Raw genomic sequence first — 14,977 nt, 5'->3', positions numbered from 1 at the left:
CCAAAAAAAAAAAAAAAAAAAAAAAAAAGAAAAATTTTTTCAAAAACCTTTTTGTTTAAGTCAGCATTAGGTATTCTGTTACCTATACAGCTAAAAGTATTCTTGAGAAATAAATTTTAATTTCCTCCCAAAGCCAGTCTAAACTCCTTAGCCTAACCATTCAAAGTAACCTGGCTCCAGCCCAACCTTCCAGTGTACCTGTCCTTTCTTGTGTGTTCCTAACAATTTCCCACCTCTGGATCTCCCTAGTACAACCACCCCTGTCCCCGCCACACAGGCTGTAAAATGTACAGAAGTGACCTTTCTCCTCATCACCTTGCCATTACCTTCATGAGTCTTATGTTTATCTCTCTACTCCCACACTGTAAGAGTGCCTGGAACACAGTGAGCACTCAAAACAAAGACAGAGGAAATTAATAAATAAATGCATGAGTGAGCTGTATCTCTCTAAATTAGTATTTAAATACATTAGGGAATTTTAGAAAATATGGAGTTGGCCAAAAAGTTCGTTCCGGTTTTTCTGTTAAGATGTTAAGGAAACGTGTAACACCTTACGGAAAAACCCGAACAAACTTTTTGGCCAACCCAATACTATGGTGAGCATTTCTTCACTACTTCTTGCAGTTTTGGATTCACTCAGATGACAAAACTAGCCCTTGGACAAGGGATGATTTTGTACATGGTGTGGGGTAAACTGTTCTTATGGGGTCAAAATGCAGAACACACACTAGCACATGCTTCAACCAAAACATGGGCTGAAGGTGAGATCTGTCTGGGCGTCTACATGGGACGGCAGAGTGCGGCAGGAAGAGGACACGGAACTTTCATGGTACTTATACCTCAGGAGGCTGCTGATGGGATTCAATGCTATTTCATTTCAGGTGCTCAGGACAGTGCTAAGCATCTAATCCTTATTTGATAAACGCTATTCGTTTTATTAGTAACACAGAAATGGATGCCAGCGATGGGATGTAACTGGCCAAGCCAAGTGGGGTAAGAAGCAGTGAAAATCACTCACCAGGAATTTCCTCTCTGGGAAACTGGTGATCCCCTGCCCTGGTTCCACCAGCACCTGATTAAAGCAACCATTGTCTATCCTAACTGTCAGCTCCAGCCCTGTGCCTGCTGAGGTCAGACTTGAGGGCTCAGCAGAAAATGTCAGGGTGTAAGGTATGTTATCTCTATGGCCATTAGCTAAATCCTCATGAAAGAGATAAGCTTTACCCTAAGACAGTCTGGCTAAAAAGAGGGAAGAAAACAGTTTTCCCTAAAGGCTCTTTCTGCAGGACGTCAGCAATCCAAGAGGGCTGAGAGTCAGAAAATCATGGCCCTTGCAGGGTTAGAAAAGTCGTTTATTAACTAGCGAAGAAGGAAGATGAAAGTATAGCAGGAGATGAAAGAGGGACGCAGGAGAACCTTGAAAATCAGTCCTTTCCCAATCACTTCCTGCTGTACTCAGCCCAAGATGACAGCTACCTCTATTGCAAATGAGACTTCCACTGGAATGCAACCTGGGGACAAGAAACCTTTCAAATTTTTTCTTGTTCTCCCAGGGCAAGGCATTCCCAATTTGCTGAAGAGAGGCTTGTAAAGATTTTAAAACACTTACAGAAGGCTTACCACATAATTAACATACAGATGAGAAAACCGAGGCACACGACAGAAGTAAATTAATCAAGGCCCCACAGTTAATAAACTGTGGAGCCAAGATTCAAGTGCAAGCAGACTGACTTTAGAGTTCATGCCCTTAACCCACGTTGCTATCCTGGCGCTCAGCTCGGGATGCACAGAAAGTACAGTTCAGCCTCCTCCTTGTAATGGAAGAGAAAAGCACAGCCCCCAAAGTGGACCACGTAAGCAGTTAGCAGCAGACCTAGGACGAGAACCCACGGGGTGTGTGTGGGCACAGGGGAAAAGGGATTGTGGAGGAAAAGAGGAAATGTTGCCCCAAAGCCAACAAAATGCTCCAAAATTTCATACGCTTACCTAAGATTGAAAAGTTCAAATGTAAAAAAGTGCTAATAATTGGAAATACTATTTTAAATATGTAAGCAATTCACCTTTATTAAATGTCAAGTATAATGTGTTTATCCACTGACACAAAACACATGGGATTTTTTTTTTTTTTTTTACAATCACTAAACAGGTTCGGTAAGAGATACTAAGCTGACCTTTCTCTCGACTTTAAAATATAATATGCAGTAATTACATGCTTTATAGTATTTGCAATCCCTGTAGACGCAAAGTGCTCTTTAATTATCAACTTTCTCTTCCTGCAAAGGTTAGGTGAAAATATATTAGCATTTACCCAAAAAAACAAGAACAATAAAAAAAGAATAAGGTATTACATATTAGAATAAACAAACACAAAGGAAACCAATAAAAAATAAATTAGATTAGCGTGAATATCTAGATAGCCTTTCACCTCCCACAATAAAAGTCTGAAGTGGGATCCCCACATATCAAATAAAGGCCTTAGAGAGAGCAGAGTGAATTCATGCTGTTTTGAGAGATATTTAAGCCTGGAATTAAACTGAAATCTAACTTTCCTCTGTGCTTCACTTAGTCTTAGAAGAAGAAATTGCTCTAAACTGAAAAAGAAGACATTCTTTCGTACATTTTAAGCAGTAAAATTGCTAAAGTGTTGTTCTAAGAGACTAAATGAAAATTTCCTAAATAGGCCTAAAGCTAAAAGCCTCTCTCATGGGAAACAGGATTAGAATAATTACAACTGTGCATGAGCAGTGCCCATTCAACTTTTCTGACGTTAATACGTTTTATACACATAGAAGTGAGACCTAAGTTTTAAGAAAAAATACTTACCCTTAGCACAGGCAATGAATGCAATCTGATACTTTTTCTATTCTTTAATTAAAAAAAAAAAATCCTAACTGATTAGTAACCGTATGGGTTACTCCACCTATCAGTGGTCCTGTAACGGACCACAGTTTGAAAAACAATGGTTTATACTGCAGTCCCAGAAAGACCTGCAGGGATTTCCCCCAGAAGACAATTTAATACAATAACAAACATGAAACGCTTACAAGTTTCTGTGAGAAATCTACCCAGAAACCTGTCTGTGATTTCAATGTTGCTAATAAAGAGAGAAGGATGGGTGTATTGAACCTGCCTCTGATGAGGTGACAGAATTACGAGAGGATGCTGCCATCACGCACTATTTCTGCCACAGGTGGGATGATAGAAGGGGTCAGATGGACACCTCTCCGTGTCGAACCAGCTTCCCGGGCGTGTCCATAAAGTCTGCCTGTGACTGCAGGCAAATCCCTCTGTGCTCTCCCAGAGCAAAATGGGAGTCCAGACAGGTGGGCAGACGAGGCCGGCACTGTCCCAGACAAGAGTCCAGGCCGCAGAGGTCCACGCCTCCAGCAGTGTCCTCACATTTCCAGCCATGGCTTATCATTGGTAGGAAATAGTGAACTTTGAAAAGCAGGTTAAAGTGTTTTAAGAAAGACACAAGACTTACCTTAAAAAAAATTTTTTTTTTCTCAAGCAAAAGAAACATCACCCCCTAGGTCCCTCCAGGACAAAATCTTAAAGCAACTCCAATACACAAAATAAGGTTGATGCTGCACCTGGGGAGGAGTGCTGTCGAGGGTGCCCCCCAGGCCTCCACCTCCCTCCTCACCTCCAGCCTCGGCTCCTCCACAGAACCCTAGAACTCCCCAGAAAAGCAGCAACACAATAATAGCTACGCATGTTTAATGATCCTGACCAAAGGCAACAAGCTGTTTCATTGTCTCAAAGGTCTGCTGGCTCCCTAATACAGAACTTTCCAAAGCTTCAGCACATGCTGCGCCACTAAGAACCTACTGAAAGCAACATCTCTCAAACCGGGCATCCTTCCTTTTCACTGTACCACACCTCTTGTTATTATAATACACTGAGAAAGCAAACCAACTAAACTCTTCTGATACCAACTCCAATAGTAAAGTATGATTCTACAGAAGTGACTGGAACATTACAAGTTTCACATTACTATAAAAGTACGAAAACGTGTTTCAGTATAGCTAAAGCTGAATTATTTCTTAATTCTTGCTCAGACTGGTCAACTCTATCAATGCAGACAGAAAGAGCGGCCTTGATTTCGTATCTGACTGGTCTTGATGCCCTGGGACACAATCAAGGGAGCGCCCGATGTGCAAAGATTTAGTGCTGCTATTACTATGTTTATCCTATGCTGAGATGTTTTCTGTGATGAAGGTGAAATGAATTGTCTTTTCTCTTTGAAGAAACTGTTTTTAAAAATGAGGGCTTTCTGAGAAACTGAAACCTTAAAAAAAAGGGTGCAATTAAATAATTTATATTATGCTGAATGGGAAAAAAACTGCTTCTAGTAAAACAAAACTGAAGAGAACTAAAGGAATAAGTAGAGAGCAATTCCTTGAAAAAGTTATTTGGGTGGGACACAAATGGGAATACGGTAAGTTTAATAAGTTGCAAAGTTAAAAATCACTGGATCTTACACTAAAAATACACTTTTTAAGACTCTTCCTGAATGGGAATTCCTACTCCCCCAATATATTTATTTATTTATGATCACGTTATTTCCAATATTTTAAAAACGCAACTCAAGCTGTTCACAATTTTTAAATAGAATTAACATATTGACATAATTTTCAAAACGACGAGTTAAAAAAAAAGTACCTTTTCCAATTCTCTTGGTATTCGCATACAAGTGTACACTCTTTCTCTTCTTTCTGTATACTTGGCCTCATTATGTTCAAGGAAGTACCCTCTGGTTAGTTCAGCACTGAGGAACCTCAACAATGAAAGCTCTACAGGAAAAATAAAAAATGACAAAACAAAAAGAACAGTATTTATCAAGGAACTTCCATGCTAGCTGGTGCTACAGGTAATGTATATGTAAAACAACAAGAGAATAAAACAAAGTAATCTACATTTCTGTGCCCAGAATTGAACTGCACACAAACCACCAGAAAAGATTGTTGAGAAAATTGCTGTTCTGTGTGATATAAACTGAAAAAGTCACAGGAATATAAAAGGGACGATTACTATGAGCCAGAATAGTTAGAAAAGTGTTCTGTGAGAGTCTAGTCCTGGGTCTTACAGGTGATATAGGACCTGGACTGACGGAGAGATGAAGGCAGGTAAAAAGAGTAGATACCAAGTACATACAAAATGGAGATACACACATACACACACACACACACACACACACACACAATCAAAAGGGAGCCAAGTCACCTAACAGGCATTGCTTCAGCCCAAGAACTATCCTGGGTGAAGTATACAGACACTGGTGCAAATTCTTCCTTGTTCAGCCTCAGAGATCCTGCAAGTATCTAAATAATGCCACTTCCCCAGGTGAAGGCTTCCCAACATGATGGTAATTATAATAAGTCATACAAAACAGAACCTCAACCCGATCTGAAAAACCTCCCTTTCCTTGGATTTGTCCACCTGTTTCCTCGGTTCCTCTGAGGCAAATTCACCCACAGTCATCTCATCTAAGCTGAGGAAAGAAAGGCCAAAGGAGGTGGAATGCTTTCCACTTGGCTGTACCTGGAGGACTTGAGATGAGAAGGGTGTTAATGCCTGATCCCAATCTTCCCACTGGGTGACACTTCTCTGACAGCCCAGCACCTCGGTGACCTCTCAGTACCCAACTTCACAGACATCCCTACTTCTACTCTCTAGGAGGCCATCCTCTCTTCCAGAACTCAGCATACCAAAGGTTTCAAATTGCTGTCTTTGCTCTGAGCTGGCCTCGTGGTCCTTTTACCAAATACAGTATTGGTGTTCCCTCCAAAAAATGACAAAGAGAGGAGTTTGATTTCATTTACGAGTGATCGACCCTCATAGTTACGTCTTACGTGATGCTAGGATTTAAAGGTTGCAGGGATGGGGAAAAGTGTATAGTCCAAAATACCCTTGAAAAGCCCTTAGGAAGACTCAGAAGTGGACTTATTATCTCCCAGTGGGCCTAAAAACAGCTTACTTCTTCCAACACTGGGACAGATCGCTAGTTCTTTGAGCGTCAGGTGAAGTGGCTTGCTTATGTATAGAAGTTACAGCTTCCCCCAAAAAATTACACACATTTTTTAAAAATATAAGATTCATAATCCATTTGGAGAGTCAGTGATACCATGAAAGCTGTCTGAAACAGGAGACTGAAACAGATGGAGAGAAAACCCGACTTCCACCTACTGCAGCCCAGCGCAGGGGCAGGCCAAATCATCCAGTGCACCACGAGCACGGTACTCTCAGTACATTGATGGGTGAAGCCATGTACACAAGATGTAAACTTCACTGCATATATTAATAGATGTTCAGACTAAAAGGCCTTAGTATAGGGACTTCCCTGGAGGCACAGTGGTTAAGAATCCGCCTGCCAATGCAGGGGGCACAGGTTTGAGCCCTGGTCTGGGAAGATCCCACATGCTGTGCAGCAACTAAGCCCGTGCACCACAACTAATGAGCCTGCGCTCTAGAGCCTATGAGCCACAGGTACTGAGCCCGTGAGCTGCAACTGCTGAAGCCCGCACACCTAGAGCCCGTGCTCCGCAACAAGAGAAGCCACCGCAATGAGAAGCCTGATCACCACTAAGAAGAGTAGCCCCCGCTCGCTGCAACTAGAGAAAGCCCGCGCGCAGCAACGAAGGCCCAACGCAGCCAAAAATAAATAAATAAAATAAATAAATGAAAAGAAAAAAAAAAGGCCTTAGTATAACCAAATCTGTGTAGAGTAAAATTCCTGGCTAGGAACTTTCTAATATGCTGTTGGCTGGCTAGGTCCAGGACAAGATCTACCGTCTGAAGGAGAGAAAAAGTCTTTTGAGCTGCAAGCAAAACAGCTAAAACGGAAAAGAAAGATCAAACAGTTATACGTGCACATAGTTCAGTTTTCCAATTAGAAAGAAAGGGATGTTTTAATTAGCTAATATCTAAAATATCAGTTCTTTCCTGTGAAAACTGGGAAGCAACAGGACATTCAGAGAGCAGAAGAAACTGCACTTACACAAAGTTTCACTGGCGCCAGCGAGCTGAGTCATGAGCCCCAAAGGTCACTTCACCATAACTGCTGAGTGGCATCTGCTCCCAGCTTCACGTTCCTGCCTGCCACCCCCATCAGTGGCGCTCTGCTCTCGGAATCACCTTTGCTAACCTAAGTCTCTGAGGGGTGCCTCCTCCACCACCGGACCCTTAAGCATTTGCTGGTCAGTTCGGTGCTCTATTCACTACATCCGAACAAAGTACGGTTACAGTAAAATGCCAGCCATCCTTTAAGGCCACATTCTCTGATGTGTCATCAGCCACCTTCTCTTTTTCTTGTCTTTTTTTTTCCTACACATACTCTATTTGGGCCGTCTAAGGTCAAAACCATCATCTAAATCCTTAAGTCACCATACCTTCAGCTCTGACTCCTGAGCCTGAACCAATATTTCCAACTGCCACCTGGAAATCCCAAAGGCACCTTTAAACCAGCAAATCCAAACCTCACCTCTTCTCCACTAATCCCCCACCCCCCACCCCGACCTCCTGCAGCCCTGCTGTTAGCTCAGCGCTCACCAGTGATACAGAGGGTTCTACACTGGCGGCTCGGGGCCAATTCTGACCATCCCCTCCCTCCTCTCCCCAAGCCCTAATGACTCTTTCAGTTAATGTTTATTAACTGTGCCCTCTTCTCTCCGGGCTCAGCCTGCATTTGGTCCTCGTCCTCTCTCTCCACGTTACTGCAGAGGATTCCTGACCGGAGCCCTCCTTCCGATCCTTTGTCCCCTCGGTCCCACCTGGCCTGGCGCCTGTCCGTGTGCACGCAGGCCAGCCATGGAAACCCTCTGGGGCTCGTGGGACCTCCAGGTGAGGTCAACACCTCAGCAGTGGCAACACCAGAGCCTTGCAGCCTTGGCCCCTGGCTATCTTTCCAGCAGTGCCGCACAACTGCCTCCCTGAACCTCAAGGTTATGATTTCCTAGTTACGTCACTTCTCACTGCTGGCAAATGTGTCAGTTGGATCACACTGTTCACTGGCCTGAGAACTCCCTTCCAGCCTCCACAGGTGAACACGTGCAGAGTCACCCGCCCCGTGAAGATTTCCCAGGTTCCCCGGGCAGAACAAGTCCTCCCCCAACTCAGCTCCATGCTTCCCGGAGCCACGGTACATGCATTTTCTTGTCTGGCGTTCTCCTCTACCTTTGCATCCTCGGGGTACAGCATGTAAGAGGTGCTCAACCAATGCTCGCTGAAAGAATGTGCGGATCAGAGAAGAGGAAGGGAAATCACAATGAAGAGTGTGGCAGAGAGAAAAACAGAATCAGAAATTAGAAGTGGCAAAAGCAGAGAGTAGCAGATTCTTGGGAAGAGAGCCCGTGACTGAGGCAGGTGTGTTCTGAGACTGGGGTGTTCTTAGCAGGGCAAGAACGCAAAGCTCCTGGTGTCTCACTGGCCTCAGCAGTCGCCGGAGCTAAGGAGCCTCCAGTCCGTATGCATCCAAATGATGGAAAAGGTCCCCCAACAGGTACCTGTCCCTCCACCCCTAGGAGGACAGGGCACTGCAATGCAGTCACAGCTGGTGAGTGGCTGGGTGCATCGTCCCCAGTAAGTGCAGGAAGTTGGGGAGCGCACTAGTATCACAGTGTGTGAAGGAGATAAACAGGTTATTGTACAATTTTAAATTTTAAAAAGCAAATTAAGGGCTTCCCTGGTGGCTCAGTGGTTAAGAATCTGCCTGCCAATGCAGGGGACAAGGGTTCAAGCCCTGGTCCGGGAAGATCCCACATGCCGCGGAGCAACTAAGCCCGTGCGCCACAACTACTGAGCTCACGTGCCGCCAACTACTTAAGCCCTCGCGCCTAGAGCCCATGCTCCGCAACAAGAGAAGCCATCACAATGAGAAGCCCGCGAACCGCAACGAAGAGCAGCCCCCACTCGCCGCAATTAGAGGAAGCCCGGGTGCAGCAGCAAGGGCCCAACGCAGGCAAAAATAAATAAATAAATAAATAATTTTTAAAAAAAACTCAAATTAAATTAAAAGGTTGAGACAGCTGCATGTATGGTGAGGCCACTAAAGGTGGCTGTTCTCTTGCTCTCTGTACTTCCCCTGCCCAGCCAGTGCCTGCTTCACCTACATCTTAGGCACATGAGTGATCTTCCTATATACTTGCCTCAGGCCCCAGCTAGTGACTGTTCTTATCAAAGGGGTAGTGAGGGGTGTGCCCCCTACTGGTTTCCCTGGTAACTAATGAGCCTACCTGAGGTCAATTGCCCTATAACTGGTAATCTCCCACTCTCCCTGATAGCGAAGACTGCCACCATGTCCTGCCCGCTGTCAGCCACACATTGTGGGGTGTCACTCCAGGACCTTGCTTCAAGTGTGTAAGATCCCCCATCCATTAAAGTACTGATGTCTCTGTTGCTGAGTCCAGGCTCTTTCTTCAGTCTTGAAGCTGGGCAAGCACAGGGCTTGTAGGCCTGCGGGGTACTACACAGCCCAACACTGTACCCTTGTTTACTTAGAAAATTATCCTCCATAATGGTGCCTTCCCTGGTGCCCACAAGATGACCGAGCTTCCACCGTAATAAGGGTTTTCTTATGATGCACAAGAGAGCGCAGGATTAGCAATTAGAAGAAGGAAGTTCTGGCACCAGTTCTGTCACTCATTAGCGCCGTGACCCCGCTCCACTCACAGATCTCAATTTTACAGAAGAGGAAACCAAGGCTTGGAGCAGTTTTACAACACCTGTTACCTGCTTGCCATCCACAAAGGATGTTCGAGGGACTGAGAGAGGATTTGAATGAAAGGATATGAAAACTGCAAAGCATGGCACAATGCTTGAACTACTGACTAGTAATTTCACATGATCTATAGTATTAACCAATTCTAGTTTGGTGGTTACCTAATGTTTATTGCTATTTCTGCAATCCTGTTTCCATGGGTAAAAGGTAACACATCAAATAAGCATCTTTAACAAACTATATAACTTAAGTAACTAATTTTCCTTAAACAAGTTATAAAATATAAACCTATGAAAGTGTTTTAACTATATAGTAAATATGAAAAAGTGTCGTGTCAGGATTTTACCTCTAGAAATGCAAGAATTTTAGTTATAAACACCAATTTTGATTTTCCATAGAAAATTTAAAAGTAAACACTTAAAAATCAAATGATAAAACATGTTTTGAGTAGACACCTCTCATAACTATGAGACAGGTTTTATAATTATGCCCAATTTATAGATGACGAAACGAAGGCACAGAGAAGTTAAGGAGGTCTCCAAGGTCACAGAGCAAGCCAAATGGTAGAGCCAGCATTCAAATCAAGCAGTCTATCCTAAAGTGTGTGCTTTTTGGCACCAGATTGTTCTATCACTGTCTCAAGTGCTTTTGTAAACAGGCCATTGTGTTCTGGAAAACTGGGTCTCCCCCCACCCACCACCTCTGTGCTCCTGTAGCATTCTGGGTTTACTTCTATGAAGTTACACTGTTTACTAATCAGCTCCCTTACCAGCCTATGAGCTTTCTGAAAGCAAGCACCATGTATCCAGATCTTCTTCATGTCCGGCCAGCAGTGAGTTCTGAGTGTAAGGGCAGTGTTTGCCTACAGTTAACACCATACTAATGGCTGGGGAATGGTTTTTAAAGAAACATTAAAGCAATACTAACAACAACAAAAAAAGCTTCATGGGGTGAAATATTTTGAAAGCTTTCTTACCTCCTCCTCCTCCTCCTCCTCCCCCACTCCTGGAGAACTGGCCTTACTTAAGGGATTAGGATCCTCCCACTAGATGGCCTGAGGTAGTTTACAAAGGTCCTGCTCACACTACTTCATGAAATTCTCACAATTCTGAGAGCTGAAGAACAGTTAACAGCATTCACATTTTGCAAATGAAGAATCTGAGGCTCACAGAGGTTAGGAGACTTGTCCATAGTTACTGAAAAGCTAAGGGGCAAGTTGGGAATAGAACCTGGATCTCTGAACTCCAAGTCCGGCGTGCTCTCTCCCCTGGACCATAATTATCACCCATCTATCTGACAATCGTACTAGAGAAGATGACCTAGCCCTGATCTGGCTTCAACCTGTCAGAAGGAGCCGTCTGATTCACGCTGAAGAATAAGATTCTGTTGCCCGGTGGCCTGAGCTCCTAAGGCATAGGGTAGCCTTGCCGCTCTGTCTGGTCTCCCCACCTCCAATCTTTTCCTGGCCATGGATATTGTCTGCAGGATGCTACTCAATCTTCTGTTCCAAAGTATAGCTGTGTTTCAGTGCTTTTGTTTGTTGCTGCCGTTGTTTTAAACGCTGTTCTCTAGCATTCTACAGACTTACCTGAACTCACTTGTCCTGTGATACTGGGTAGAGTGCCTGGCTAATGATTTAGGAGGCTACTACTGTTCTTTGACCTGTGGGTGCCACTCTTCAAGAATTCTGCCAGCTAACTGAACCGTAACTTTTTCCATACCGTGGTGATATTTCATTCCTTCTTAGCAAGAGTCACTTTCATTTGTTATGCCAAACATCTTTCTTTATAGTTTAAGTGCAAATTATTTTCCAAAATAAAATAATCCAATTGTTTATTTTCTGAATACCGTTTGAACTCTTCAGATGTCAACCAATTTTAGTTCATTTATCCAGATCTCACCAAGAAGAAATATTCAGTAAAAGTCTTTTTAAAATAGAAGTATTTTACTATTTATCAACAATTATAATAGAAACGAGCTTCTACATTCGAATAAGTTAGTCTTGCCAATTATGAATATTTAACACTAGGAAAATAAGACTAATCATAAACCTGGATCAATTCTTCCAGATTATTTTTAATCAATATTCATCTACCACAGAATTGCCTTGTGATCCAGTATCTTAAATTGAGAAAAAGTACAGTATAAATGGTTCCTTCCTCATCCCTAAAAGAAGAAATATTGTTTAATTATCTTCTGAGAGAGCTTGTTTTAGAAATAAAAACCCAGTATAAAAAAGTATTAATTTGAAGTAATGAGTAATCATAAATATATTTACATGTTCAGTAATATGTCTAAATATATCTTTCTTAAAATACCATTGACCATCAAAAAAACTGTAAAGTAATATTGGTTAACTGCTAGGAAAATACTATGAAACATGCAAATCTCCACAGTCTTAAATAATGCAAAAATTTAATAGGCTTTACTAAAGTTACACTAAAATATTAGCTACATGTTTATTACACAAATACAAAGGCACACCCTTGTACAAGGCCAACTAGGAATCAATGACAGCAATTCTGCTTTCCTAAGTCAAATACAGTAAAGGTTCTAGTCGAACTTTTAAGGTCCTCAAACTGTTTATAAATAATCTCATTCAGGGAAGTAAAGAATAGGTAGAATATTCATAAATTTATAGATGGAAAACAGATACAAAAAGAGTACTGACTTTTTCCAAGGTCATAAGGTTACAAAGTAAAGGACTAAAAATGGGAACAAAATATCATTAACTTGACAGTCAATGATACAGTCTTTGCAAAGACCTCTTTCTCTTTTATGCAAGCATCCCCAAAGTGGGCTGGCTGCAAATGAGCTGCTAGGACTGAATTCTGGAGGGTAAACTAGGTGGAAGGTAAACAACTTAAAAAGGTCAAGAACATTGAACCAAAGATCAAAATAAATAACTTTTCATTGCTTGTTCAGTTTACAAGTACTTGTTAAGTAAAGCAAGTGAGAATTTTCAAAGGAGAGCAATCATCTGTCAAAAGAGAAGAAGCTAATTTTACTTTATCTGCATCAGGGTTGTGTTCACTCCAAGTAATTTCTCAGGCATTTTTACAATTATTCTTATTTTCCTTTGTAAATGAGAAACTGATTTACTCTAGAGCATAATTTTCAGAATCACAGCCTTTAATCATCCATCAGGATAAGTTTGGGGCCATAAGGATAACTATGTAACATATTATAGAGGATCAGGACTGGTTAAATGAGAATGTATTTTAATATTCAAAATGTTAAATTTTCAAATACACAATGGGACATAGTGAATACGAACAGTTAAAACCCTTGTCCCACTCAAAATCTTTTGTGGGAGCTGCTAAAAAGGAGATCAGTTGGCTTTTCTGAGTTTTAGTCTTTCTTCCTGCCTCTGTTCATTCTCTTATGGAGGTAAAGCAAGAAGTTTAAAATGTAAAGAAAAAGAAGAGAAGCACAAGGGATGGATAACAAGTTTAAGCTCCAGAGTGATGAGTCACCACCTAAAAAGGAACAAAATGGGCCCATGGCACTGCTACAGTCAAAAACGATACTGTTCACCCATACCTTACTTCAAGTTCTTTTGTTTTACAAGCAATACCTATCCCTATGCATACTCCAATACCTGCATTATATAGGTATTGTTTCATCCTCACCAGTAGGCGATGTATTTATTTTACAACAAGTCTTCTAGTGTTAAGATCCAGTCACTAGAGCCAACTGAGATACTTCAGATACTAAACTATTTAGTAGTGGAGTTATGAAACAGAGCCAAATGGATTAGGCAAGCATAGAGTCTACAAAGCAATTGAACAACCGAACCAAGCCAAGCACAGATTGCCTAATTCTTAGTCAAAAGTTGACTCGCTGGGCCTAGATTCCTAAATGGGAATATGGCTATACAGAAACTCTCCCACTTAGAATTTCTACAGACCTGTGAAGTGGGGCACAAACATGGAAATATAGTAATATGTACTTTTTTTTTTTTTTTGGCCGTGCCCTGCAGCTTACAGGATCTTAGTTCCCTGACCAGGGATCAAACCTGAACAGAGAAAGCAAAAGCATGGAGTCCTAATCACTGGACCACCAGGGAAGTCCCAGTCATATGTACTTATTATCTGGTCTTATATCAAAAAGGACAATAGAAGTTGGTCATATTTTTAAGAAGAGGAAAAAAAGAAGACAGAAGAGATGAATCTGTGGTTCTTGATGACTACTATACCCAGAGTTCAAGACAGGTGACCACATAAGGCAACGGTGGAATACACAGTGACCATTATGAGTGAGAGAATGAAACCAGGAATGACGAGTGGGATATCCATCCCTATCTATTTTAAGGTTTAAGTACTAGAACCTGAGAAAAGTCTCAGCCCATTGCCAGGCTACATATAAGTCAGAGGGAGTTCAGTGAACAAAGTGATTAGAAGAGTTTGAAAAGACAAACAAAAAGAAAGCTTACCCTTGATGTAGCTGTATATATACAAACTAATATACATAAATATTCTACAAACCTATAAACGGGCTTCCCTGGTGGCGCAGTGGTTGAGAATCTGCCTGCTAATGCAGGGGACACGGGTTCGAGCCCTGGTCTGGGAGAATCCCACATGCTGCGGAGCAACTAGGCCCGTGAGCCACAACTACTGAGCCTGTGCTCCGCAACAAGAGAGGCCTCGATAGTGAGAGGCCCGCACACCGCGATGAAGAATGGCCCTCGCTTGCCACAACTAGAGAAAGCCCTCCCACAGAAACGAAGACCCAACACAGCAAAAATACATAAATTAATTAATAAACTCCTACCCCCAACATAAAAAAATAAACTATCAATGAACACAGACAGGTATAGAATAAAAACAGGAACCTCAAACATTACGTTTTGAATTATTTTACTTGGATTCAGAGGGTTTGGATAATCACCTAATCTGTATATTCATTTACGGGACCGTAGATGGTTAGGGCAGGCCAACAAACGTCCAATTTATAAGAGTCCTCAATTCCTTGGGAGAAATGATAAAGGGGACTTTGGAACTAACTGATGGTTCACACCACCAAGACACTAAAATTATGACTTTCAAAAGGAAACACAGGGCTTCCCTGGTGGCACAGTGGTTGAGAGTCCGCCTGCTGATGCAGGGGATACGGGTTCGTGCCCTGGTCTGGGAAGATCCCACATGCCGCGGAGCAGCTGTGCCCATGAGCCATGACCGCTGAGCCTGTGCGTCCGGAGCCTGTGCTCCGCAACGGGAGAGGTCACAACAGTGAGAGGCCCGCGTACCGCAAAAAAAT

At 42.4% G+C, this 14,977-nt stretch overlaps 1 protein-coding gene across 4 annotated transcripts in view; it reads right to left on the bottom strand.

Annotated features, from left to right (window-relative positions):
* TAPT1 (transmembrane anterior posterior transformation 1) overlaps window positions 1-14,977 on the bottom strand; it is a 63,922-nt gene that overhangs the window by 46,399 nt on the left and 2,546 nt on the right. For 3 of the 4 annotated variants that reach the window (XM_024741774.1, XM_024741779.1, XM_024741775.1), the window contains exon 2: window positions 4,666-4,796. The exons of the other annotated variant lie outside the window; for it this stretch is intronic. In XM_024741774.1, coding sequence (XP_024597542.1) covers window positions 4,666-4,692 — 27 coding nt within the window. In that variant the 5' untranslated portion in view covers window positions 4,693-4,796. The remainder of the gene's footprint in view (window positions 1-4,665; window positions 4,797-14,977) is intronic. 4 annotated transcript variants of the gene reach the window in all.

The sequence above is a fragment of the Neophocaena asiaeorientalis genome, unplaced genomic scaffold, assembly GCF_003031525.2.
Source record: "Neophocaena asiaeorientalis asiaeorientalis breed wild unplaced genomic scaffold, Neophocaena_asiaeorientalis_V1.1 scaffold218, whole genome shotgun sequence".
Lineage (NCBI taxonomy): Eukaryota > Metazoa > Chordata > Mammalia > Artiodactyla > Phocoenidae > Neophocaena > Neophocaena asiaeorientalis.
Note: the sequence above shows the minus strand (reverse complement) of the source record. Positions and strands in the feature narration are given on the sequence as shown.